Here is a 26942-nt window from a genome sequence, read left to right as displayed (position 1 = left end):
CCTCCGATTTCTGGGCATGGTCAACTTCCTAGGGAACTTCATCCTTAACCTCGCCTCTCATACCACAGCTCTCAGGAACCTGGTCAGGAAGACGACAGACTTCCAATGGCTTCCTGCCCACGAGCGCGAATGGAGAGAACTTAAAACCAAACTTACCACGTCCCGGTATTAGCCTTTTTTGATCCAGCGAAAGAGACAAAAATATCAACCGATGCCAGCCAATCTGGCATTGGGGCAGTGCTCCTGCAACGCGATGAGGCCTCATCATGGGCCCCCGTTACATATGCGTCACGTGCCATGATCACCACGGAACAGCACTACGTGCAGATCTTAAAGGAGTGCCTGGGCCTTTTGACCGGTGTCGTCAAGTTTCATGATTATGTGTACGGCCTTCCCCAATTCACCGTTGAGACCGACCATCGCCCGCTGGCCAATATAATACAAAAAGACTTGAACGACATGACGCCTCGCCTCCAGCGCATTCTGCTCAAACTCCGCCGATATGACTTTCAGCTCGTATACACCCCGGGCAAAGACCTGATCATAGCCGACACTCTGTCCAGGGCAGTCAAAACCCTTGTGACCCAGCGGGATTCGTCTGCCAGGTTGACGCCCATGTGGCCTTCGTGGCCTCCAATCAAACGGCCACGGATGAACGCCTCGTCCAAATTCGCCGCGAGACCGCGGCTGATCCCCTGCTACAGCGTGTCATGCGCCACCTAACAGACGGGTGGCTCAAGGGCCAATGCTCACAGTTCTACAACATCAGCGACGATCTGGCGGTAGTCGATGGTGTCCTCCTGAAGCTGGACCGCATTGTTGTCCCGCACAGCATGCGCCAGCTTGTCTTGGAACAGCTACACGAGGGCCATCTTGGCGTGGAGAAGTGCCGCCGACGGGCCCGAGAGGCAGTGTACTGGCCCGGCATCAATGACGACATCGCTAACACAGTGCTCAATTGCCCCACCTGTCAGCGGTTCCAGCCGGCCCAACCACGTGAGACCCTACAGCCCCATGAGTTGGTCACGTCCCCTTGGTCCAAGGTCGGCATCGACCTGTTCCACGCGCTGGGCAGGGACTATGTTCTGATTGTAGACTATTTTTCAAACTACCGGGTGGTGGTACGTTTGCACGACATCACATCGTCTGCAGTCATCCGTGCCTGTAAGGACACCTTTGCTCTTCACGGCATCCCACTCACTGTGATGCCAGACAATGGCCCCTGCTTCGCAAGCCAGGAATGGTCCAACTTTGCCAGGAGGTACAACTTTGTGCATGTGACATCCAGCCCCCTGTACCCCCATCTAATGGCAAAGCGGAGAAGGACGGCCACATAGTCAAATGGCTCCTCTGCAAGGCTGCCAATGCGGCCCCACTGTCCACTGGCCTGTCGCCAGCCCAGCTGTTCATGAGTCGCATCCTGAGGACGACGGAGCCGTCCATTCAAGTCCCAGACCTCGACCACGTTCCAGTCCTTCAAAGAATGCAACTGTCTCGTGCACAGCACAAGGCGGCTCATGACTCCCGTGCAGCTGATCTCCCTGCTCTGGCTCCAGATGACAACGTCCGCATCCATCTTCCGGATGGTGGCTGGTCTGCAACTGCTGTGGTTCTTCGGCAGGTGGCTCCCTGCTCGTTCCTGGTTCGGCTACCGGATGGTTCCATTCTGCGCCGTAATCAACGTGCCCTTCGTCTCGTTCCGCACTCGCTACGTGATCCTCCACCAGTGCCACGCCCTCCTGTTGTCCCTGACCTGGACTATGCGGAGATTCCGGTTACTCTGCATCCTCCTCACCCTGATGCAGTCCAGCCCGCTCCTCAGCCGGTGGATACGGACCCACCCTTGAGGCGGTCAACCAGAATTCGTCGCCCACCTCAGAGACTTAATTTGTGAACTTTGTGCACTAATGGACTCTCTGGTCTGTTCTGTTCTTCCGTTTAATCGTTCAAGTGGTTTGTATATAGTGTTCATCTCGTTATTTCTGTGACACACAGTTTTTCTGCACCAGGCACCTTCCCATTTAAATAGCTTAGTTTTTATGCACATAGTCCTGTAAATATTTCGCACACACGTAGTCAGGAACATTCACCACACACTATTTATTGTCATGCAGGCACATTTTTTTCTATAAAAGGGGGGATGTCATAATATACACCAGTATATCATGGTGCAGACACACACACACACACACTGATGGACATGCAGTGGGACCAATCAACATACACAACACCGCAGCCAATCACCAGTGCGAGCACATGCACTATAAAGACAGGGGGCATCAGAGTTCCCGCTCATTCGAGTAGCAGCTAGCTAGGAGCACAGAGCTCACAGCCTGCAACACAGGCATTCACCATGTGCTGAGTGCATCAACTGGTTAGGACAAGGCAAAGGTCTTTAGTTAAAGCTGGTATCGTATTTACCCACAGTTCAAGTATGTTTCAATAGTTAACCTTTTCATAAAATAGTATTGCACTACTTCAAGTGCTGATGACCTGTATGTGATCCAGAACACCCAACACATCAACAACAATCTTACAACCAGCTACTATGGTGGAATTTGAACCCAGACCCATAGCCCAGGCCTCTGGATTACTCGGCCTCTGACATTACCACGACCATCATCTCCCCCGGTTCTGCCACAGCATCTCTCCCCATCTTAGAAACACTTATTAATAGTCACACTGACAGCCAGGCTGTGCATTTCCAACACCTTCAGATTTAATATAGGAACTGGAGTAGACAATTTAGCTCCTCAAGCCTGTTCCACCAACTAGTTAGACCTTATTTAATCTGTATCTTAATTCCGCTTACAAATCATGGTTTCATATCCCTTGCCAATTTTTACCCAAAAATCTACCAAATTCAATTTTGAAAATTTAAATTGACCCTCCCACCCACCCATTCCCATCCCCTCCACCCCACCTCAACAGTGGGGGGCGTGAGTTCCAAATTTCCACCACTGTTTGTGTCAAGAAATGTTCAACTGACCTCATGGCTGAACGGCCTAGCTCAAATTTGATGGTTCTGTCCTCTTGTTCCGGACTTGTCCACCAGAGGAAATAGTTTGTTTCTTATCCGCCCTGTCACATCCTTTAATCTTGTGACAATAAAGGTTGTTTATTTATTTAGTTTAATCACTATCCACTTCAATTAGATCACTCCTTAAACGTTTATACTCAAGGGAGTACGAATGGAGTCCATACAGCATGGTCTTGTTCTCTTAAAAATAAGCTTGTGCCCCACAACGAGCAATGGTGGAAAACCAGTCCAGGCAAAGTAACAAGTCGGAGACACATTGAGGTACACTGTGGAAAAAAGGAGCGTTTATTTGTGGATAAAACTCCACAGGTGTTCAGTACCGAAACCCTGATGGGTTATGTACCTGAACATTGAGATATTTAAGATAAAAATAAAATGAGACAAACAATGTCAGACTTGCTTTGAAGTCTCACGATGCATTTGCTTTACTGAAAACAGTAATGATTATAAATATCAACAGTGTCAGGGCCGTTGAGGAACAGCAGGACAGACCTGGTCAGGGAAGTATTGGCATGCTTGCTCTATTCATCCAGGACAGTGTGGATATGAAAGATCTTCTCATTTACTGGGAGATATCAGGCTGTTGAACCTCTAGCCTGACTTTTGCATCGAGGGGAAATGTTGATGGAATCATATTTTGTTTCAGAACTATGCAGGTTATGTTCAAAACAGGGAAACACATTTGTAAAGATTTGATGCATGCTGTTTCCAATTTTCTCACCATGTTCCCTGAAGGCCTTGGCTCCTTCATCATTGGGAGCATTGCAATGAAACCCTGGCCATTGGACAGTGATTGGGCCCAGTCGGTGCGGTTGATTTTCTTTATTCTGCCCCTTGGGCCACAGGGAGTACAAATCCTTTAGCGGCTGCTGCTAGCTTCAAAGCTCTCCCGCCACACACAGCAGAGACATTCTGTGTTGAGATCGTCACCTAAACTACTGCCCATGTGAGCGGGGGAGGGAAACTCAGCACAGACACGGAATCAGATCAGGGAGCTTGCTGGTATACGTGGGCAGAACACTGACAGCCTCAGAGCAACACGCAAACCAGTTCAGGAAGAGGTTCAAAGAGACACAATCAGGTGTCTGGGTAACAAACATACCTCATGACTCAGAACAAAGCGGTCTGTTTTGTTCAGTGATCTGCGAGCGTGAGGTACACTGGCTGGGTGTACAGTTTTGTTGTAGTTTGATACATTACTGACAATAGCCAAGGCAAGGCTGACTAATACCCAGATTCCACTATTAAATATGTTAGTAATTCACATCGGGGTGTAGCCCTGAGCCCCAACCAAGCTACCTTTTGGAAAACCTCACTCATATCTGCGCTTATATCTTTTATCCACAGGTTGGCCACCGTTGTATGTTTTTTGAAGGACTGTATACTGCTGCTGCCTCATTGGGTGGACACCAAGGCCTCTTTACACCAGCAACTTCAAACCTTACACAAGTTAATGGGAGTGGAGATTTATACTTTACCTGTGGCCCTCGAAGCACCATGGAAATTAGTGACCCACAAACCACCATGGAAATTAGTGGCCCACAAAGACAAGTAGCTTGGACAGTCTTGGTGTGGAACATTCCCCTAACTATCTGTCCCAAGCTAACTTAAGGCTAATATATAGGCAGTTGTGTGCAGTTGGGCCAGGCTCACACCACCGAATAAAGTTTTCACCAGACCTTCACAGTCAGAGGAGATTTCAGTCTTGGCAGATCTGGCTTCCTGTCAGGAACGTCAGGCCTTTGCCCTGTGGCTCAGGGGTGAAGGGGCTGGTCTCCAAGGCACACCAAGCTCAGAATATCCCATGGTCAACCCCTGGTCTGGGTTGGGTTGTCTGATCTCTACAGGAAAAGTTCTCTGAATGTTTCTGACAGAAATGTCAGCTAGGGTTCTGACTCCGATCTGCTTTGAGTGTTTCTTGCTGAAATCATGTGGGTGGGAGTGAGTGAGTATGGTGTACTGTGTATCTGTATGTGTGTATGGCTGATTTTGTGTCTGTGTTTGCGTGAGAGTGTGCTTGTGTGTTTTTGTGTGTGACTTTGCATGTGTGAGAGTCTATTTCTGTTTGTGAGTCTGTGTATTTGTGTATGAGTGTAAGACTGTGTGGGAGTGTAGGACTGAGAGTGTGTTTGTTTGCATGTGGGACTGAATGTGTGCTGGTGGGACTGGGTGTATGTGTTTTGTTTGTGTGTGAGTGCATTTGTGTGTGACTTTGAGATTGTGTGTTTAGTTTTAATTCGTACTTGGGATGTGGGCGTCGCTGTTTGGGCCAGCATTTTTTGCCCATCCCCAATTGCCCTTGAATTGAGTGGTTTGCTCGGCCATTTCAGTAGGGGGCAGTTAAGAGTCAACTGAATCTCTGTGTGGATCTGGAGTCACATGTAGGCCCGACCAGGTAAGGATGGCAGATTTCTTTCTGAAGGACATTCGGAAACCAGATGGGTTTTTCTGACATTGTAAAAAGTGTGGGACTAAGTGGGTTTGAGTGTGAGCATAGGACTGAGTGTGGGACTGTGTGTTTGTGTATGAGTGAAGGACTGAGTGAGAGAGTGTGTTTGTATATGAGTGTAGGGCTGAGTGTCGGTGGATGTGAGTGTAGGACTAAATGTGTGTTTGTGTGCGGGACTAAGTGTGTGATGTGTCTCTGTGTGGGACCAGAAATGTCCATAAATCACTACATAGTTTGTGCTACAATTATGTCATTTGGCACAAGGTGAGTTGGGGGGATATCGTGCGCCCCCCCCCCCCCCCCCTCCGCCCCCCCTCATCCCGATTGTCACCAAATGAGCCGGCCCACTGCCATCAGCATCAGGACAAAGGGCAGGTCTCAGCAGGATTAGGGTGAGCCCTGATGCCCTCACCAGCGGAATAGTTTGCCCAAACTCATTGCTGAAGAAAGGCCTCTGCAAGAACGCATTGGAGGGTGGAGAGCTGACAAGGAATGATGCACCCTTACCCTCAGCACCATCTGAAGATGGAGGGGGAACATTGGGGTGAGGGATTATAAGTAATAGAACAGAAACACTGGTCAGTGCGCTTACTGCTCCCTGTATAGAAAATGGGGGAATACGTGCTTTGAGTGCCAACTGACAGTAAATGTGTAACAGCGAATACACTTCTCCTTCACAATATCAGTGCCTCACGAACTGTGTGAACTCTGCAAAACCTGGAGTGCATTCCGTGTATGACAATGGGTGTCAGTGGCCCAGGCTGTTCCCATGATAACTGAGGTCGGATGAAGAACATTTATTCCTTTGTTGCTTGGCAAGGCTGCAAAAGAGTAGGGGAGAAGAGGAAACAATTCAAGGAAGTCAGATGGAGACTGTACGCAGTCAAGCTTTGGCTTCCAAAGCCTGTAGACTGCAGGAGGAAAAACAAGGACTGGCTGAGGTAATGGGGTCCACAGTTTTCAGGTCCAGAATTGGAGGATTGGTCACCGTGAGCAAATCAAACAACAAAACGTTGTGCTTTTTATCATTCTGAACGGTGCAGCCTCGTTGTGTACAATTGTAAATACTATTACAATTCCTGCTTTCCAGGGGGCATGTTCTGAGCTGCTGAGGCCTTTTGATCTAAAACAGGAGGTATTGTCTCCGGAGAGGAGTCTGATGTATTTATTGTGGAGGAGTCTGGAACAGAGACTCCGTCGGTCCCTGCCTTTTGCCCCTCTGCCTCGATTTGTTCCGACGGGGCTCCTGCGTCAGATTCTGCCGCTGCCTTGGTGGGTGGCTCACCCGTGGGCTCGGCGGCCAAGGCCTCTGTTGGCTGGTGCTGGTCAGGATCAGGCCCTCCGATCACCTCTTCATCATGTTGCAACTCCTCCTCTGCCCCGAACAGCAACTTCACCAAATCATCGGCTGCAATCCTCTCCTGTGGGGCATAGAGTGAGCGAGAGGGCTGTCAGCACACCTGTACACTAACCAAAACCAAGACTAGGCCCCAGCCTAAACTTCAAAATATCACAAGAGCCCAGATCAAAGTCAGGCTTCCTTTCCAGATCCGCCTCCCGCCTCGCTCAGGGATGCTGATTTAAACTGAGCCAGTTCCCCACATTCTGCTTACTCTCTCGGCCATTGCAGCACATTCGACTCTTAGCCCAGGCTGCTCTCCATCAGCTCCCTAGGCCAACATAATCTGTGTCAGTGCTTTGGGGCACAGATTGAATGGCTTCAGAGAGAGGAGGAAGGAAACTTTGCAAGGCCATAAAATTATGCTATTTTTCAGTCAGCTACATTAACTTTAAAAACACGAGGCAAGTACTTAGAATAGAAAACAGCACAGAGCTCACTTTGCCAATACTCTGTTCCCCTCTTCCTGATACTATACCCCCTCCCAGACACTGTGTTCCCGACACTATGTCCCCTCCCCAACAATGTGTCCCCTTTCCTTGATAATATATCCCCTCCCCGGCACTATGTCCCCCACCCCAATAATATAGCACGCTCCCCAACACTGCTCCCCTCCCCTGATACTGTGTCCCCTGCCACTATGCCCCCCTCCCCCACCACTGTGTTCCCCTCCCCCAGAAACTGTGGCCCCTGCCTCTGTGTCTCCTCCCACTGTGCCCCCTTCCACGACACTGTTTCGCCCTCCCCGACACTATGCCCCCCTCCCGATAATATAACACTCTCCCCCAACACTGTGTCTTCCTCCCTCTCCCCTGTGTTCTCTGCCACTGTGCCTCCCTCTCTGACACTATGTCGTCCTCCCTGACACTGTGCTCCCAACACTGTCCCCTTCCCCGACACTGTGTCAACTCCCCAACGCTGTGCCCACTCCCCAACACTGTGTCCCCTTCCCCGACACTGTGCCCACTCCCCAACCCTGTGCCCCCTCCCCAACACTGTGTCCCCTTCCCTGACACTGTGCCCACTCTCCAACACTGTGTCCCCTTCCCCAACACTGTGCCCACTCCCCAACACTGTGTCCCCTTCCCCGACACTGTGCCCACTCCCCAACACTGTGGGCGCAAATCTCCTGCCGCGTTGCACTCTCGCTTGAGCGCAGCGTGGATGGATAACGTCGGGAGAGGCCTCCAGCAAGCCTGCCAACAGGCTCTGCGCCTCCTGGGATTTTCCGAAGTCCCACGAGACGTTGGAGTTGGAACCCCGCCCCAAATGGGCGTGACCGAATGATACTCGCAGAAGAAGGTCGTAAACCTACTTACTACCTATCTGTGCGAGTTCCAGCGGCCTCCCGCAATTCCTCAGCCTCCCCAATGAGGCTGCAGCTGAGCGCCGATCAGTGCTTGTCCACACAAACGTGGACCAGGTGGAACGGCATCCGGGGGGGGTCTACCGGGGGGGGGGGGGGTCTACCGGGCCACCAGAGACCCCAAGGTGGTCAGGGTAAGTGCAGAGTGGCTCCCTTGCCCTCCCCCTAGAACATGGGCACTTTGACACTTCCACACTGGCACTTCCAAGGAGCCCGGATGGCACTGCCAAGCTGGCAGGAGCACTGCCTGGGTGCCAGGGTGGCAGCGCAAGTGTGTCCGAGTGCCAGGGTGGCACCGCCAAGGGCCAGGGGGCGAGTGAGTTCTTGCCCATAAAATGAGGGTGGAACGGGCGTTTGAAGGGAGGGAGAGTGCAGGGCAGGTAAGTAGGAGCCTCTGGGCAGTTTGGGGGGGTGGGGGGATGATGGGTGGGGATCCTGGAAGGGAGGGGGTGCTGTTAAGAGGCTGGGGGAGCCTGGAGAGGGGGGACCCACAGCGACCCCATAGGGGGTGTCCTCACTTGGGGGGGTTGTGGGGTAGTGTCCATGTGTGTGGGGGGTGACATTGCCCATGGGTGGGCGACCCACAAGCTCACTTAGAGTTTGGACCACCCTGTCAAAATGGTGGCCCGATCTCTGTGTTCAGCTCCACAGTGCGATAAAAAATTCGAAGTGTGGTGTAAACAGGTGAGAAACTCCCCAGGGCCCAAAGAAGTGACAAACACCCCAGGGTCCAAAGAAGTGACTAAGTGTCATTGAATACTGGTGGGTAACTCACCAGCAGAGCTGACGGGAAACTTCCTGAAAAAAACGCCACAAATTAACTTTGAAAATTTGGGGGAGAATCGGGCCCTGTGTCCCCTTCCCCAACACTGTGCCCACTCCCCAACTCTGTGCCCACTCCCAACTCTGTCCCCCTTCCCCTGACACTGTGCCCACTCCCCAACTCAGTGCCCATTCCCAACTCTGTGCCACTCCCCTGACACTGTGCCCACTCCCCAACACTGTGTCCCCTTCCTCTGACACTGTGCTCACTCCCCAACTCTGTGCCACTCTCCTGACACTGTACCCACTCCACAACACTGTGGCCCTTTCCCCAACTCTGTGCCCACTCCCAACTCTGTGCCACTCTCCTGACACTGTGTCCCTTTCCCCAACACTGTGCCCACTCCCCAACTCTGTCCCCCTTTCCCTGACACTGTGTCCTCCTCCCTGATATTGTGCCCACTCCCCAAACGCTGTGCCCCCTTCTCCTGACACTATCCAGTCTCCCACACCCCCGGCACCATGTTCCCCTTGTATCTCTGTACCCTGATACTGCGTGCTCCCCCCCACAAGGTTAGATGACAGATTTTTCTGCCATATTCTGTTGTGAACGGCTGCAAATACCATACCCGTTCCTTATGTCGGGGGTCCAGAGTGAACCACAGTGCCACTGCACATCGCTGCCCTTTGGTCACGGCCTGGACCCCATGCGGATTCTCAGCCCCCGAGGAAAAGCCCACCACACGGCCACACTTGGGTTGTACCGTTGCCTGTGGAAAAAGAGATCATTGGAAATAATTTCTTAATGTACTTTAGTTGAGTGTCAAGGGTCAGGTGCTGGAATCCACCTCTAGCTTCAAAGAGGAAATGATAGGAAATAGGTAAGAAGTGAGCTTGTGGGGAACTCCGGTGTGCAATGTAAGGGGAAGATGCACATGAGGTGGCTCCTGCTGCAGAACAGAGTTGGATATTGTAGTCATAATAAAATTTTGTTTTAAAATAACAAATCCCTATTTTTTTCAAGCAGTCATTCCTGAAGCGAATTATTCTTTCCCCACAGTCTTACAAATTAAACTAATATATTAGAGTTTTGGTCCAGTATCTTAGCCATTGTTGGGGTCTGATCTGGGATCGTAATACTGTCATCCCCTCCCCCTCCCGAGTCCCCAAACCTGAGGTGATAATATCTCTTGATGCTGAAAAGATATTTGACAAGACTGGAGTGAGGGTATTGATTTGAGATTCTCGGGAGATTTGGATTTGGTCATAAATTTGTTTCCCGAATTCACCTGTTGTATAATGTCCCTATGGCCAGCGTTGTTGCGAACACTTTGTACTCTGATTATTTTCCCTTGAATAGGGGCGCGAGGCAGGGCTACCCACTGTCTCCACTCTTGCTCACCCTGGTTATAGAGCCGCCCTCTATAGCGCTGAGATCCTCTCGTCAATGGAGGTATTAGCCAAGGTGGGTTAGAGCATCGGGTGTCTCTCTATGCGGATGACCTACTTCCTTATATTACAGACCCGGCTTCCCCCATTGATGGCATAATGAATTTGCTTAACACCTTTGGCTCCTTCTCTGGGTATAAACTGAATTTAGGCAAGAGTGAGTGTTTCCTGGTTAACCCTCCTGGGAGGCGAGCTCAATTGTGGTCATTGACTTTTCACCTTTCTAAAACTTTCGCTACCCACAACAGAGCCTCACTTCATACACTGAACTATTAATGTCAAAATAGATTTGAGGAGGCGGAACAACCTTCCTCTATCTTTGGCGGGTAGGATTCAAACTATTAAAATGAACGTGCTCCCGAGGTTTTTCTTTTTCTTTCAATGTCTTCCCATTTTTCTCCCAAATCCGTTTTTATAAAGGATATCTTCTTTTATTTGGGTGGGTTAGAATCCCAGAATCTGTAGCATTCTGCTCCAAAGGGATAGGCAGTCGGGGGGCTTGGCTCTCCCCAATTTATTGTTTCATTACTGGGCTGCTAACATATGTTGTTGTGGATCAGTGACCCCGATTCTATTTGGGGACAAATGGAGATTCACTCCTGCACCACCTCTACTTTTCTTGCCACAGTCACTACACCATTGCCCTTTCCCCCATTACGTTTCCCTCAAACCCAGTGGTGGTGTCCTCTCTGAGAATTTGGAATAATTTTAGACAGCATTTTAAGCTCCTTGCCCTGTCTTCACTGGACTCTATTTGTAACAATCACCTTTTCTTACCTTCCGGTTTGGTTCCAACATTTAAATCTTGGGAAGTGAAGGATCTGGAGCGTTTTAGGGACCTGTTCGTGGAGGGGAAGTTTGCCAGTTTTAGGGACTAATTTCCAACTACCCAACTCCAGCCTTTTTCGGTATTTTCAGGTTTGTGACTTCTCACAAAAGGCTTTTCCTTCCTTTCCTTTGGTGCCACCATCTGCTTTGTTGAAGAGGATTCTGTCCCTGGCTAGGCCTAGCGAGGGGTTTATTTTGCACCCATATGACCTTATTCTCTCCAGATTCCACTCTGCAAAGTGTGAGGGCGAAATGAGAAAGTGAATTGGGCCCTATTCTTGCTCGTCAGATTTAGAGCGAGGCCCTTCACACAGTCAACACCACAACCTCATGTGCTCAGATGAGACTAATTCAGTTTAAAGTGTGACACAGGATGCACTTGACTAGGGCAAGGATTAGTGGGCTTTCCCCAAATGTTGAGGATAGGTGTGATCGCCATTCTCTTGACCCGGCTAACCTCATGTATATATTCTGGTCCTGCCCCAAACTCATAGGCTTCTGGGCTTCCTTCGTTGGTACCATGTCGGAGATAGTCCATGTAAAGTTAGACCCATATCCGCTTATGGCCATATTTGGGGTGTCGGATTCGCCGGTGATTCAGTCTGGGGTAGAGATGGATGTTGTTGCCTTTGCCTCGCTATAGCCCGGAGGCAAATATTGCTTGGTTGAAGGTCTACTCTGCCCAATGCCTCTGCTTGGTTAGGTGACTTAATGTCATCCCTGAACTTGGAGAAGGTCAAATTCAAGGAGTCGGTGGAGAGGTTCTAAGATGGCAACCATTTATTTCCTTTATTAAGGATTTAATCACCATCAGCTGTTCAGAGTTTAGGTTAGTTTTAGTATTTAAGTTAATTATATGTTGGGTTTTCTTTAACTTTCATATTGCTTGTGACCTTTTGCATTCTTTTGCTCTTATTTGTGTCGGTTATTAAAAAATCTTTAATAAACATATTTTTAAAGAAGAAGTGAGCAGGTGACAACAATGTTGGGTTTTTAAATTGTGAACATTGTGGAGTGAAGGGAAGATAGTGCAGAAGGAGGCCATTCGGGCCATCGAGTCTGCACCGACCCTTTGAAAGAACACCCAACCTGGTCCACTCTCTCGCCCCATCCCCGTAACCCCACCTAACCATCTTTGGACACAAAGGCTAAATTTAGCATGGCCAATCGACCTAACCTGCACATCTTTGGACTGTGGGAGGGAACCGGAACACCCGGAGGAAACCCACCCAGACACAGGGAGAACGTGCAAAATCGCCACAGACAGTCACCCTAGACCGGAATTGAACCCAGGTCCCTGCGGCTGTGAGGCAGCAGTGCTAATCACTGTGTCATAATGCCAGGGTGGGGGGGGGGGGGGGGGGGGGGGACCTGGGGAAGTAAACTGTTTCTAAAGTCCTCAAAGAAACACAGTTAACATGGGGCTCGGCGCAACAAGTCACATTTCAGGTTGAACCGAGAGTTTGTCGTAAAAACAGAACATGCTGGATAAACTCAGCGGGTCTGGCAGCATCTGTGGAAACAAACAAGAGTTAACGTTTTGAGTGTAAATGAACTTTCTACAGTTTGTAGGAACAGCCATTGATTTCAGCAGTGACTGTACTAACATTGATAAATTCAAAATAAGGACGTAATAGAGAGAAGAAGGTCAGGTGGTAAAGGTGAGAGAGTCATTGTCACCTTTTATGGTCTCCTATGAGGAGGGGGGAAGGTGGTGAATCAGTGGGCAATAGCCCCGCCTCAGAGTCAGAAGCCCTGGGCTCAGATCCCACTCCTCTACTTGATGGTCAAGGAAGGTGTGTTTATCAAGTGACCACACAGGCTTGATTATCAACCTGTAAATCCTTCCAAAATGCCTATGGCAGGGCAGCAAGAGATTGCTGGTCACCATGTTTGCAGGGGACTTGCGCCCCCGGAAGCCGTAGCCTCTGGTTTCCGGCTGATGACCTGTTCCAGGTAAAACAAGCTACAGAAAATAGACACAAGCAGGTGCTTTGCCTGCCACATGTTCCCAAGATGTACAAAGTCTTCTAAGGGTATTAGGAGTGAAACAGAGGTAAAAGAAAAATCTCCGCAGATAGAGAGAAAGGAACCTTCATAGTATTGTTTTTTTAACTGCAAATTATCAAAAATAAATGAGGGATAATAACTTACTGTAATAACTTTTGCATCGATTTCCGTGAATATGAAGTCCCCCCCTTCAAAATCGTGGTTCAAATAAAGAATAGCGCTGGAAAAAATATACAATCTTTGATCATTAAAGAATGTGTTACAAACACCCATCAGCATTCACAGACAACACCAAGTACACAGGTGAGATATGGACTTCCGCGGCTTTCCGCATCCCATCGTGGGTGGCCGGAGAGTTCGGAGAGGTAGCAAAACATCCATTGACTTTGGGCGGGAATTTAAAATCCCAGCTGTAGAGTCATTACAGCACAGAAGCAGGTCATTTGGCCCTTTGAAGAGATACTGTCAGTCCCTATGCTAACAGTGGAGGTGCCAGCCCAAGGAAACTGTGGCTAAATGCAGTACCATGGCTGAAAGCAGGGATCGCCCTTTCCACATATCACATCTCAAATACTCACAGCTGTAATGTGCTGAGTCACTGAGTAGCTGATATATCATAGAGAATCATAGAATTTACAGTGCAGAAGGAGGCCATTCGGCCCAGCGAGTTTGCACCGGCCCTTGGAAAGAGCACGCTACTTAAGCCCATGCCTCCACCCTATCCCTGTAACTCAGTAACCCCACCTAACCTTTTGGACACTAAGGGGAAATTTAGCATGGCCAATCCACCCAACCTGCACATCCCCGGACCGTGAGATGAAACCGGAGCACCCGGAGGAAACCCTCGCAGACACGGGGAGAAAGCGCAAACTCCACACAGTCACCCGAGGCCAGAATCGAACCCGGGTCTCCGGAGCCGTGAAGCAGCAGTGCCAACTTTAAAAAAATTCTTTTATGCAATGTGGGCTAGGCTGGCTGGGGTAACATTTATTGCCCACCCGTGATTGCCCTTGAACCGATTGGCCTTCTAGGCCATTTCAGATAATGGGGCTACGTGGTGGGGTTTTGAAAATGTATTCTTTCGCAAGATGTGGGTGTCGCTGGCTGGGCCCAGCATTTATTGCCCATTCCTAATTGCCCTTGAGAAGGGGGTGGTGAGCTGCCTTCTTGAACCCTGCGGTCCGCGTGGTGTCGCTACACCCACTGTGCTGTTCGGGAGGGATTTCCAGATCTTGATCCGGCGACAGTGAAGGAACGCCGGTATATTTCCAAGTCAGGATGGTTTGTGGCCTAGGAGGGAGCTTGCAGCTGGTGGGTGTTCCCATGCCTCTGCTGCCCTTGTCATTCTAGGTGGTAGAAATCACAGGTTTGGAAGATGCTGCCTCAAGAGCCTTGGTGAGTTGCTCCAGTTAAATCTTGGAGATGGCGCACACTGCTGCTGCCACTGTGTATTGGTGGTGGCAGTGAATATTTATTTACCACGCAGTCACGAGGGAACTGGCACACGGTATATTTATTGCTGATCCATCAGAGAACTGGCATGAAAAATATTTGGTGGAAATGGTATAATTGCCCAAGGTTCATCAATGGTGATGACAGAGCAGCAGTTACACTTTGAGAAAAGTGGGATCTTATTTTCAAAGTCTGTAGTTCAGCAAACGATATGTGGGTTTCATCCATAACAAATTAAATTTATGTGGGATATTTAAGGTAGCAAAGATTTTTCATAGTTTGGGCTCCAACCCTAGCAGGATTCGGAGGGGGATGGGGAATGGGATAAGGGCTGATGCCCAAAAGTAGAATCCACAACCTGGTGCAACTGGTTAGGGAGTCAACTGGTTAGGGGCTGTTTAGCACAGGGCCAAATCGCTGGCTTTGAAAGCAGACCAAAGCAGGCCAGCAGCACAGTTCAATTCCCATAAACAGCCTCCCCGAAAAGGGTGCCGGAATGTGGCGACTAGGGGCTTTTCACAGTAACTTAATTTGAAGCCTACTTGTGACAATAAGTGATTTTTAAAAAAAAACTATTTTTCCTGGAATAGGATCCTATTGTGGAAAGAATTAGCCAGGCCGGAGATTGTTAACCAACCATAACAAACCACTTGCATGCAAATTGGCGTCTTGAATAGTTTTTGTCTTTCACTGTGCTCTGGTGGGTAGTTCCTGCCCGCTCACTACATCAGTCCTGGTGAGGGTACGGCCAGTGACCCCCCTCCCCCCACCACCATCATCCCCACCTCCACCTCTCCCTCAATTCATCTGTGGCTCTTAAGAGCTCTGTGACCCTGCTATATTCCACTCGTGGCCTCTCAGGGTGAGAAACATGGAAACATGGAAAGGTGGAACATAGGGTGGAATCTGGTTGAGGTTTCAAGGATTTAACCTGCTGGCCTCTTTGCCAGAATGTCCACCGAGGCACAAACCCAAAGAGGCAGCGGCAAGGCTGGGGGTGGGCATTCCCCTGGAAACAAGAACCTGGGGGGGAAGACGTCTCACTTATCTAAAACCGCCAGCCAATCAAAGGCCAGCAGCTCTTGTGCTCAGCAGCGCAACCGGGAAGACTGTGGCTGCTGCTGGAAGGACAGGCACAGAAGTCCCATGATTGTGGAATGACCCACAGCCACTCACAGGTAAGTAATGTGGGTGGGGTAGGGGGTTTATAGAGGGTGGGGGTGGTGTGGGTTGTGGGGAGAGGAGTTGGCAGCAAGGGTGGGGGAGGTAGGGAGGGGTTGGCCCGCAGAACCCCCACACTTCCCAATGTCCAAACCCTTGATCAGACACACGTCTGCAGTGATAAATGGATCGTAAGCCAGACGGTGAAGTATGAAACGAGCCACATCCTTTATTTGAGAGTTGGTTTATTCACGGAATGAAGCATTGTGCATCTCTGCCTGCCACCTACCAACACTCCAGAGTCTCAGCAGTCCCCTTTCATACTCTCTTAATTAAATAAATGACCGATAAACAAAACATAAAAGACAGGGCGGGGGGGGGGGTGGGGGGTGGACAGTCTCCGGTGGGGTGATGATGCATCCCAGCCCCCGCGGTGCCCACCGGTCGTGGAAGGCCTGAAGTGTGCTGGTGTACTCCCTCCCCAAGGTCACCTGGCCGCAAACGTAGCCAGGGTAAAGGGGCAGACATCTGGGTCGGATGACCCTCTGAACTGTCCACTGCCCAGACCTGATGATGGCCAACTTGGCCAGGTCCTGGAGCAGGCTTACGGAGTGGTCGTCCTCCCTCATCGCGTCTCTCCCCACCTCGCGTCCCCTCACCCCTCCACATTGAGTGACCGAAGATTAGGAGTGTGGAGCTGAAGTGCAACCAAAGATTGAGGAGCAGTCCCTTCAAATACCTAAAAAGGGGCTGCAACCTCTGACAATCTTTATAAACGTGGAACATGGGCTCAGAAATGGGAAGTCCCTTTGTATATGTGCTCAAGATACTTAATCAGTGAATACCATCGCCTGTTTATCCTGAATCTTAATATCATTAATATAGCATTAAAAATATAGCATAAATAATATAGCATTCCAGTTCCATCAATTCTCGGCCTTTTGGCTTTGATCGAGTGTCAGATCAAGCCCAAGCTGAGGTGCAATGCCTTTACTTGTCAGCTTGGATCTTGTATGTCTCTCTTGTGAATTGGGTTTAATTTGAACGTGAATTGTTTTTTGGGAGCAAACAATGAGATGGATTAAGGGTTTGCCCTGTTCACTCTGCGCATTGGCTTTGTAACTTTAAGGATTCACAGTGCCTTCATTGCAGTGTTAATGTAAGCCTACTTGTGACACTAATAAAGATTATTATTATTTCAAAAAATGTTTAATAACATTAATTCTAGTCCTAAACCTCCCAGTCTTTCTTCCTCCTTTAAGCCAAACTACTTCTTTGGACAAACATTTGGCAACCTTTCTCAATGTATCTTGCGCAGTGTCAGATTTTGTTTGATAATGTTCCTGTGAAACATATGGGGATGCTCTTGTCTGGTAAAGTTGCTATATAAATGCACATTGCTGTTGTTTAAACCAGGGCTCAGTGTCCCTGAATGTGGCTCTTGAGGGAGACTTGGGACAGGATTCTCCGATCACCAACACCAAAATCACATTCGGTGATCGGCCAGAGAATACCCGTTTACGAACAAATCGGGGGCGCCACCGCTTTCACGATGCTCTGCCACCTCCAAAGCGCCATCGCACGCCGTATCGACAGCCTCACCACGTTGCCTGAGGCCCACCCGCCGATACTCCGCTCTCTGACCAGCGTAAGCCGCGTGTGGTCTCATCCATCGGGAACTCGTCATGGTGGCTGCGGACTCAGTCCAGCGCCGCCACAGTCGGGGGAGGTCTGATCCGCGGGCAGGGGGAACATTGTCAGGGGCTGGGGGCACTGTTGGGGGGTGGTCCGGGGTTCGCGAACCGACCAAAAGGGTGGCACTATTTTGTAGGCCGGATCTGCGAGGGCCGGCGCCATGTTGCACGGTGCGGTCGCTGCAGGCCGCCGCCCTGCGCGTGCTCGGCCACGGACACGGCAATTCTCCGGGCCGTATCGGCGGCTAGAACCGGGTGCTCTACGCTGCCCGGCTGCTAGCCTCCAGCCAAACGAAGGATCAGTGGCCGTTTTACGCCAAATGTCCAGTCGTAAAACGGCACCGTTCCCACGCCGGTGTGGGGACATAGCCTCAAAATCAGAGAATCCAGCCCCTTGTTTGGGACTGTGACCCTTGGCAAAGCGTCAATGAGGAAGTACCCTTGCAGAGCAGCCACTGTCTTGCTTTGGCTTTACCTGTAGTCCCGCTCAGTGTAGGCCGGATGCTCTTTCCGACACTCCAATGCCTCGGAGTTTAATATACAATTGTCAACATGGACTGAGTGACTCAGATCATCCCGGTTGTCCTGGGTTCCTGGCAGAGGGGACAAGAAACCAAGGTAACCAAAGTTAATATCCCACAGAAATCTGGATCTGCGAACAATTTGTGGGTGAAAGTAAAAAGAAGGAAAGCCGAGTGAATTCTGGAACAAAGGCTGGAAATACAATGCAAGTATATCTGAAAGTAGAACTTCAGGTGCACAGCTATATAAAACAGCAAATGGTATAAAAACATCACATCATTGTTCCTTCAAAATTAAACCCTGACTATAGATTGAGTGGCCACAGATTCATTTTCAAGAGGAGGCATAGGGACTCAAAACTTTAGCTCTGTTTCTCCCTTCATTGAGGTTGCCAGGCCTGTTGAGTTTTTCCCGCGTCTTCTGGTTTTATTTCATTTTGGTGAGGGCTAAATGAAGGGCCCAAATTCACAAATGGAATTCTGGGAAGGGAAATGGAAGACCTCCAGAATCATTTGCGAAGCTGCTGGATGCTGCGCTGGTGAATGTCAGATCCTTCTGGATGAGTCTGAAGACCAAAAGACTTCCCTTTAAAAACCACGCCCTGATCTTTCACAAACCAAAGTTGCTGTACTAAATCAGAGCCCACCCCACCAGTGTGATGACGTGGGCCCTTTCCATTTTTTTTCTCAAAGTCTTTAGAAATACGCTGGGAAAAGCCATAAAAGGAGCTCAGGTGTTGGGAGGATTGGTCGGTGGATAAAGGATCGGCTAACTAACAGGAAGCCACGAGTAGCGATAAGGAGATCTTTCTCAGGGTGGCGGGCAGTCAGTGGAGTGCCACAGGGGTCAGTGCTGCTCTTCAGGATGCGGATCATGACGTTTCACGAGACCTGGTTAGATCTCGCGAGGCATGATGATCATTGGGAATCCCAGGAAGGCCTCTCCCAGGAACTACTGGCTGTATCCCTTCCCGATTCTGGCGGGACGCGATTGGTAAATCGCATTCATAATATCCAGGAAACGAAAACTGAAGATATCTAAATCCCCTCACCTTCAGGGAAGTTGGTTTGTGTATGCGTACCGCTCCCTCAATATAAATACCCTTTCTGCACCTAATTTTGTGTATTGCTGGCTGTTTCTTTCAATGTACTTTTCTGAGGCAGATTAGGCTCCTATCTGCATGAGACCTTCCTTATGAAGCTTTTGTGAGGGCCACGAAGAATCCAGCACGAGTTTTAAGGATACAAAGTAATAACATTTATTTACAATAACATATATATATAACAGTAGCAGTAACTTCCCTTGCTGCATACTCCTTCCTGCTGGTTCCTGAACTGGCCAACTTTATTTATACTAGGAGTTTACTAATGGTTTCTCCGCCCCCCCTCATTGGGGAAGCTCATACTCCCACAGGATTGTGGGATTGTCATTAGTCCCCAGCCAATGGTAAGTAGGCAGGTTATAACAGAAGCCCATCCAGGTAAAGTATAAATCATGACAAATTCTGCCTGTATTTTGTTATATGATATAAACTCAAACACGTTCACAGCCAGCAGGAAGGCTTGCTATCTCGGCAAAGCTGAGACAAAGATCATCACCTTCAACTGCGGTCCGACAGACGAGGTGTGTGTAGGAGAAGTAGAGTGGATTTTCCAATCGGAAGTAAGACTCCAGGATCCGTCGGGTTTTCTCACTGATGTCGTAAAACAACTTTGATGTTTGAAGTGGGATCCTGCCTTGCTGACTGAACTGTCAGAGAAAACATGATTGTAAATGAAAGAAGGAAACAGAAAAGGCAACTGGTGTGCCAGCAGTCAATTCAAAACAGGAGCGCCAGACGGTCCTCGTGAGCCTCATTCATGACAGAAAAATCCATTACGAAGTGACGGAAAACACCAGAACGGGCAAGAATAACATATTTGGAAATGACTGAACTGACAACAAATAAATTGATAAAAAACTTAACCTGTACTTAAACTTAAATATTGATTCAGCGTCTCTGACATTTCTGTGTTCCCTATTATTAACTCGGCAGTCTCGTCCTCTAGGGGATCAACCTTGACTTTAGCTCACAACACAATTTGGAATGCCTGTTTCCAAATTGTGGTAGTAAGAGGGGCTTGTGGGCTTCAGTGCTCACATTATGTTGGTCAGACAATAAGTTAAAACAAAAGGGAAATATGGCAATTTTGGATTGTTCATTCAAAATATATGCCAACTAATCAGCACCCTTTTCTCATGCAGTATAAATTGTTGCTTCCTTTGAATTTGGCATTCTTGTGTCTGTCCTGATCAGTGCAAGATGAAAAGTTTCAACAGCATGGCTCTTTTTTCACCAATACCCACGTTTTGTACCTAACCAAGCTACAAGTTTTTGTTAGTTGCTTTGAAGCAGTTTAAATATTGGGGTGAAGCAAATATTTTTGTACTAGCTTGTTTCTATGTAATTATGTACCATGTAAATAAATTTGGCTGTTCGCTTTAGCCTGAACGACGCAGTCTGATAGTAAGATGTTTATTTTTGCTTTTTCATCAACAGGTGTGTGACCACGGTAAAAATGTTCCTCGACATATTTTTCCATTTACAGCATTCATAAGGCTGTGGTCTTGAAGACATCGGGGTCATGGGACCTGCTTACACAAAGTGTAAGCATGGTAGCATAGTGGTTAGCACAATTGCTTCACAGCTCCAGGGTCCCAGGTTCAATTCCCGGCATGGGTCACTGTGCGGAGTCTGCACGTTCACCCCGTGTGTGCGTGGGCTTCCTCCGGGTGCTCCGATTTCCTCCCACAGTCCAAAGATGTGCAGGTTAGGTGGATTGGCCATGCTAAATTGCCTTCAGTGTCCAAAATTGCCCTTAGTGTTAGGTGGGGTTACTAGGTTACGGGGATAGGGTGGAGGTGTGGACCTTGGGTAGGGTGCTCCTTCCAAGAGCTGGTGCAGACCCGATGGGCCGAATGGCCTCCTTCTGCACTGTAAATTCTATTTTTTAAAAAGTGCTATTGTTGTCAAGATGAATAGGAAATGATGGGAGAGAACCTGAATTGTAACAATTGGTGGTAGCTAGTGTTGGATAACCATCATCTATAAATGGTCTAGGCCACTCAACGCTTAATGGGAAATGGTGGAAGTGAACAATGGCAGTAAGATTCAAAAACAAAACTAGACAGAATGTTAGCCTGTTGGACAATGGAGCGAAAAGGCAAGGGCCATGAGTGACAAAATTGCTTAAAACACAAGGCTGAAACAGTGACACGGGGTGGAGTTTGAAGAAAAGGAAGGGGGGCTCCCAACAAAAGGAGGAATGCGGGGAGAATGGTTACGAGGTGGGATTGAGCGAAGCATAGCTTAGACATGAGGCAGAGGAAAAAGATAAGACTTTGCCAAACACGTGCCGGGACTTATGAGAGAGGTAGCACTAATTCACTTCATAACCGTGCTGAATCACTCACCTTTAATGCTTTGAGGACTGTCACTCCCTGGAATCGCTCATTTGGTGTGTGAGGAGAGGGTTTCCCTTGGTAACCATCGCCCATTGAAGCAGCAGCCTGGAAATCCAGGATTGGAAAGTTAAGGATATAAAAATGGCCAGGAATAGATAGCCCCTGCAAGATCGTTATCCTTACAGCAAGTTAAATTACCATTTGAACCTATTTGTACTGCCTACTTCACTCACTCAAATTATTATTATTTATTGTTTGAATGAAAATGATCTCCTGGTAGAGGTGAAAGAAACAGGCAAGAACCCTGGCGAATTTGGGGGTGGGTGTGCAGGGTAGATCTGAGAACTTTCCCTCTAACCCACCCAGTCCTGCCCACAGATGATCAATCTCTGCAAAAATGGGTGGACTCGGTGTAGTTAACCCGCAGAGTCCTTGGTTGGTATAACAGCAGAGCTGAAGTCAGACATTGCCAGGCCTGTGCGATGCCCCAGGTGGCTGTATTTTATGGCCCCCACAGCCAGATGTGCTTTCCACGCTAGGAGGCGCGGTGGGGGGGGGGCATGCATGGAAAAATCTGTCAAGTGCCATGTCCACCTCCTTTCCACCCACCCCTGAGCTGTTCCCCAGGGGAGGGGGCTGAATATGATGTCCACTATGCTGCCCACGCTTAGGCATATTGGGGTACTTACCTGCCCAATTAAGGGGCAATCAAGTGCCTTAATCCCCTTCCACTGCCATGAAACGCTGAGCAGTAGCAGGCGGGTAGGTATGATAAGGTTGCTTTTGAAGTGGTTCCTTTGAAAAGGCAGGAAGGACGTGGAGGGCCTCATCAGTGTGCTCTGTACACATTGGGGGTATTCACTCCCTACCAAGATGTCACATTCCTTTTGTTCCACCTTATCTGCCCTCCAAAACCTACGCAGCCCCTCCATCCCCCTCTCCCATTCCACAGGTTGTCCAATCCCTCCCTACCCTAAAGGTCTGGGACGTACCTGTCTCCAGTCACTGTGCTCTTCGCCCCGGGCCTCTTGCAGCCTCAGCAGCACCCACTACTGGAACTGCTGGTGCTGGCAGCCTACCTTGGGACTTCTTGTGTTGCCCCAGCCGCGTTATCACTGCAGAGCAGCCATTTCAATAAATTGGTCCATTTTGGATTGACTGTCTTTCTGAGGTGGGGGGATAGGGAACGAGCAGTCTGCCAACAGCAAGACCTTGCACCATGAAATCCAGTCCAAGGTCTGAGCTACCTCAGGGTCCTACACTTAGCATGGTCACAGTTAGATCTGCATTTTTGTAGTGTGAAAAGAGCTGTCACTGGCTGAGTGTTGCAGATTCTCACATTCCAAGATCCAGGACTGAGCCTTGATGGATGCGCAAGTGCTTGGGGGAGCCCCCACAAAGTGGGGAAAGCCACTGTCTAAGGCCTTCCTACTATGGTATACCGAGGGATTGGAAACCATGCAAAACCCCTAGGGCAGAATAGTTCACATGAAATGAAAATTGTGGTTATAGCCTGTAACTGTGAGTGCAACTGTCAGAGCGCCACATAGTGTATTGAAAAAAAATTGCTTTTATGTAATGCACCTTTACAAATGTTATGAATAAAGTACATTTCTTGCAGGGGGAAGAAGTTCCTCCATGGTCCCCATCCTCCAGAATAGGGCTGCCAACTCTGATTGGATACATTCCTGGAGTTTATATTGTACAGGCTCCTATCTCCAAGTGCCCTCCATGGGTCAAGCAGTCCTAAAATCCCCGTCTATCATATTTTTGTAGAGTCAATGCCAGCAAGCAGATGTTTTGAAAGAAAATGTGAGAGAAACTTATTTCCTTTTCACACCACAAAGATTTGTCTCTTGAGTTTTGCTCCCGCAAGTGTTAAGTAGATCAGTCCTTAACACCTGGAGACTCCAGCATGACCCTAGAGGGTTGGCAACTCTGATCCATAAAGATTTCTTTGACTGGACCTCAGCCAAAAATAGTTTCCCTGGTTGAAATTTTTATCTTGACCACCTCCCCAATTCTCCAACCAGAGGATTCCCTTTCCCTAACTCACCTCTTCTGCCGCTATTTGGAAACCTCTGACTCGACTTACCCTGTGGAGGCTTCCGCAACAGTTAAAAGGATTGTTTCCCTGCCAACCTCTAATTTCATGTCACGAGGATTAGCATCGATTTTATTACTCTTAACATGGAGCTGATCCCGTGCGGCACGTGGCACAGTGGTTAGCATTGCTGTCTACGGCACTGAGAACCCAAGTTTGAATCCCGGCCCTGGGTCACTGTCCGTGTGGAGTTTGCACATTCTCCCCGTGTCTGCATGGGTTTCACCCCCACAACCCAAAGATGTGCAGGTTAGGTGGATTGGCCATGCTAAATTCTCCCTTAATTGGAAAAAAAATAATTAGGCACTCTCAATTTATATTAAATAAATAACATGGAGCTAATCATTTCACTTAATTTAGGTGGTCAGGTCGGTAGCTGTCAAACCTCAGCCAGGTCAGGTAGAACGCTGTCACTTGTGGGCCAGATCAGGTGGGGAACTGTCAGGTCAGGTAGGGAGCTGTCACTCCGAAACAGGTACTGGTAAGGAGCTGTCACTCCTTGGCCAAGTCAGGTGGGGAGCTGTCACTCCTAAACAGGGACTGGTAAGGAGCTGTCACTCCTAGGCCAGGTCAGGTAGGGTCTCAATGTCACTATGCTCTCTATGCTTGACATTGAGGATGTTGAACATTCTGGTTGAAAACAATTTCATGAAGTTTATTACTAGCAACTACTATATACAGCTCTGCACAGGCCTTGATCTAGCCTGAGTCCTAATAGTTACATATGTTCATTACTAGACTATGTGCCTGACTCATAAGGTATACATGAGAGTCTTACTGATAGAGTCACAGGCAATCGTGAACATCTGCCTTACACACTCCAGCCTGTTATAGTAAAGTCACTATGGAACTTCTTAAAGGTACATGTCATTGTATGTGTTGGTATTCAGACAATATCGCAACAGGGACCTGTCACTCCTGGGCCAGGTCAGATTTTTAAAAATTAATTCAAAAGATGTCCGCCTCACTGGCAAGCCAGAATCATTGCCCATCCCTAATTGCCTTCGAGAATGTGGTGGTGAGCTGCCCTCTTGAACCGCAGCAGATGCAGGTACACCCACAACGCTGTTAGGGATTGAGTTCCAGGTAGGCAGATGTCACTCCGAGACCAGGGCAGGTAGGGAGCTGTAATTCCTAAACGGGCCAGGTAAGGCGCTCTCACTCCAAGGCCAGGACAGGTAGGGAGCTGTCATTCCTAAACGGGCCAGGTAAGGCGCTGTCACTCCAAGGCAGGGATAGGTAAGGAGTTGTCATTCCTAAACGGGCCAGGTAAGGCGCTCTCACTCCAAGGCCAAGACAGGTAGGGAGCTGTCATTCCTAAACGGGCCAGGTAAGGCGCTGTCACTCCAAGACAGGGACAGGTAAGGAGCTGTCATTCCTAAACGGGCCAGGTAAGGCGCTGTCACTCCAAGGCAGGGACAGGTAAGGAGCTGTCATTCCTAAACGGGCCAGGTAAGGTGCTCTCACTCCAAGGCAGGGACAGGTAGGGAGTTTCCCACATGAGGGCTGAGCTGAGCAGAAGCCAGGATAGGAAAAAGATGACATTTTGGAAACATCCTCTTGTGCAGAATGAGACAGACTGAATTGGAAAAACTTGGGCGTTTTTGTCCAGGTCAATCTATTCAAACAGGCAGATCAACCTGATTCGCCAGTGACTCACACTCCTTGTACTGCTTCAAATACATTCTCCCCTACTAATCTTCTGGGGCTGATGTGTTGGGTGCTCTGGATCCGTGGAACACATACAGGCCGCCAACACTTAAAATAGTGCAACACTATTTTATTAAGTTAGAAACTGTTGAACATACTTTCACTGCAGGTTAACACGATGTTAGATTAAACTAAAGACCTATGCCTGTCCGAACCAGTTATGCACTCAGCACATGGTGAGGATCTGTGCTGTAAGCTGTAAGCTCTGTCCTTGTAGGAGGCTGCATCCCGAATGAGCGAGAACTCTGATGCCCTCTGTCTTTATAGTGAGTGTGCTCTAACTGGTGATTAGCTGCGGTGTTGTGTGCGTTGATTGGTCTTGCTGTGTGTCCATCAGTGTGTGTGTATCTGCACCATGATATACTGGTGTATATTATGACAGGGGCTAACACAGAATCCCCTCTGCTTCATGAACATCACCGTGCTCTATAATAATTCAGTACCATTTACACAGATGTGAAGCACTTGATGATCAAAGTGGATAGATTGGTGATTAAGTATACTCACATTAGAGAGGTAGCGCAGTTCCTCGCATTCCTTGTCGGTGATCACTCCATCGAGCGCCACCCTTTGTGTTCCATTCAAAAGTTTTGCGTTCATTAAAAGCTGGACTTCATTATATAGCAAGGGACCCCCTGGAGTAGGACAAAGGAGTTTAGGAGTATTTAGATAGTACATTACTGGGGAGAATAGTTGCATCAGTGTTGAGGGGGGGTTACAGCTTGGGAAAAAGGCTGCTGGAGCCATTGCTAACAGTAAGGTTGCGTGATAGTGTCCTGTGGCACTCATAGGCAGTTTACATGAACCACTTCGACATTAGTTCTGCAGGACAAGTCCTTGATCCTATATTCCCAGTCCATAACCAGGAAAAGAATAGAAACCCTTTCTTTAGCCTGGTTGTCTGCTTATCCCTATCGTGTAACACAACAACATCCATACACAGTAAGGCTCCCATCACCAATCTGCACAAAGCTTTCCATTAGATCAGGATTTCGGGGAATTATGGATTGAACTCGAGTCTAACTGCTTCATTGGCACTGCCTATGAGAAAGGCAAATGTTTCTTACGTGCCTTTCATGAACTTGGCATTTACAACTGGTCCTCACAGACAACGATTAGCTTTTGAAGCGTAGTCGCTGTTGAAATGTTGAGGAACAAGAGAGCAGGTTTACACAGAGCAAGCTCCCACAAGCAGCAACGCGTTAAGTTACCAATTAAACTGTTTAGTAATACTGGTTGAGGAATAAATATTGGTCAGGAATCCAGGAGGATCTTCCAGCTTCAAAACTGTCTTGGAATCTTTTTGCTTCCATTTTAGAGAGCAGGTGGGATCTTTGTTTAACATCTCATTTGGAGGCAGTGCAGCACTCCCTCGGTACCACACATATACCATCAGATTAGGGTGTACACTCGGCAGAGAGGGTTGAACTTGTGAGCTTTCTGACTCAGAGGTAAGAACACTACTAACCTAAATACCTAGAGACTGCTGTAACATGTAACACCGATCCTCAGATCCATACACTTTGGCAGCATGACTCTCTGTTGGAAGCAT

The 26942-nt window shown here is 48.7% G+C and overlaps 1 protein-coding gene across 1 annotated transcript in view; it reads right to left on the bottom strand.

Annotated features, from left to right (window-relative positions):
• Positions 1–3302: 3302 nt before the first annotated feature.
• Positions 3303–26942, bottom strand: part of p3h1 (prolyl 3-hydroxylase 1) — a 63749-nt gene continuing 40109 nt past the window's right edge. The window contains exons 9-15 of the mRNA XM_072478442.1: positions 25898–26025; positions 21586–21681; positions 19731–19881; positions 18086–18203; positions 13448–13523; positions 9646–9786; positions 3303–6910 (exon numbers count right to left, since the gene is read on the bottom strand). Of these exons, the coding sequence (XP_072334543.1) occupies positions 6560–6910; positions 9646–9786; positions 13448–13523; positions 18086–18203; positions 19731–19881; positions 21586–21681; positions 25898–26025 (1061 nt within the window). The 3' untranslated portion in view covers positions 3303–6559. The remainder of the gene's footprint in view (positions 6911–9645; positions 9787–13447; positions 13524–18085; positions 18204–19730; positions 19882–21585; positions 21682–25897; positions 26026–26942) is intronic.

The sequence above is a fragment of the Scyliorhinus torazame genome, chromosome 16, assembly GCF_047496885.1.
Source record: "Scyliorhinus torazame isolate Kashiwa2021f chromosome 16, sScyTor2.1, whole genome shotgun sequence".
Classification (NCBI taxonomy): domain Eukaryota; kingdom Metazoa; phylum Chordata; class Chondrichthyes; order Carcharhiniformes; family Scyliorhinidae; genus Scyliorhinus; species Scyliorhinus torazame.
Note: the sequence above shows the minus strand (reverse complement) of the source record. Positions and strands in the feature narration are given on the sequence as shown.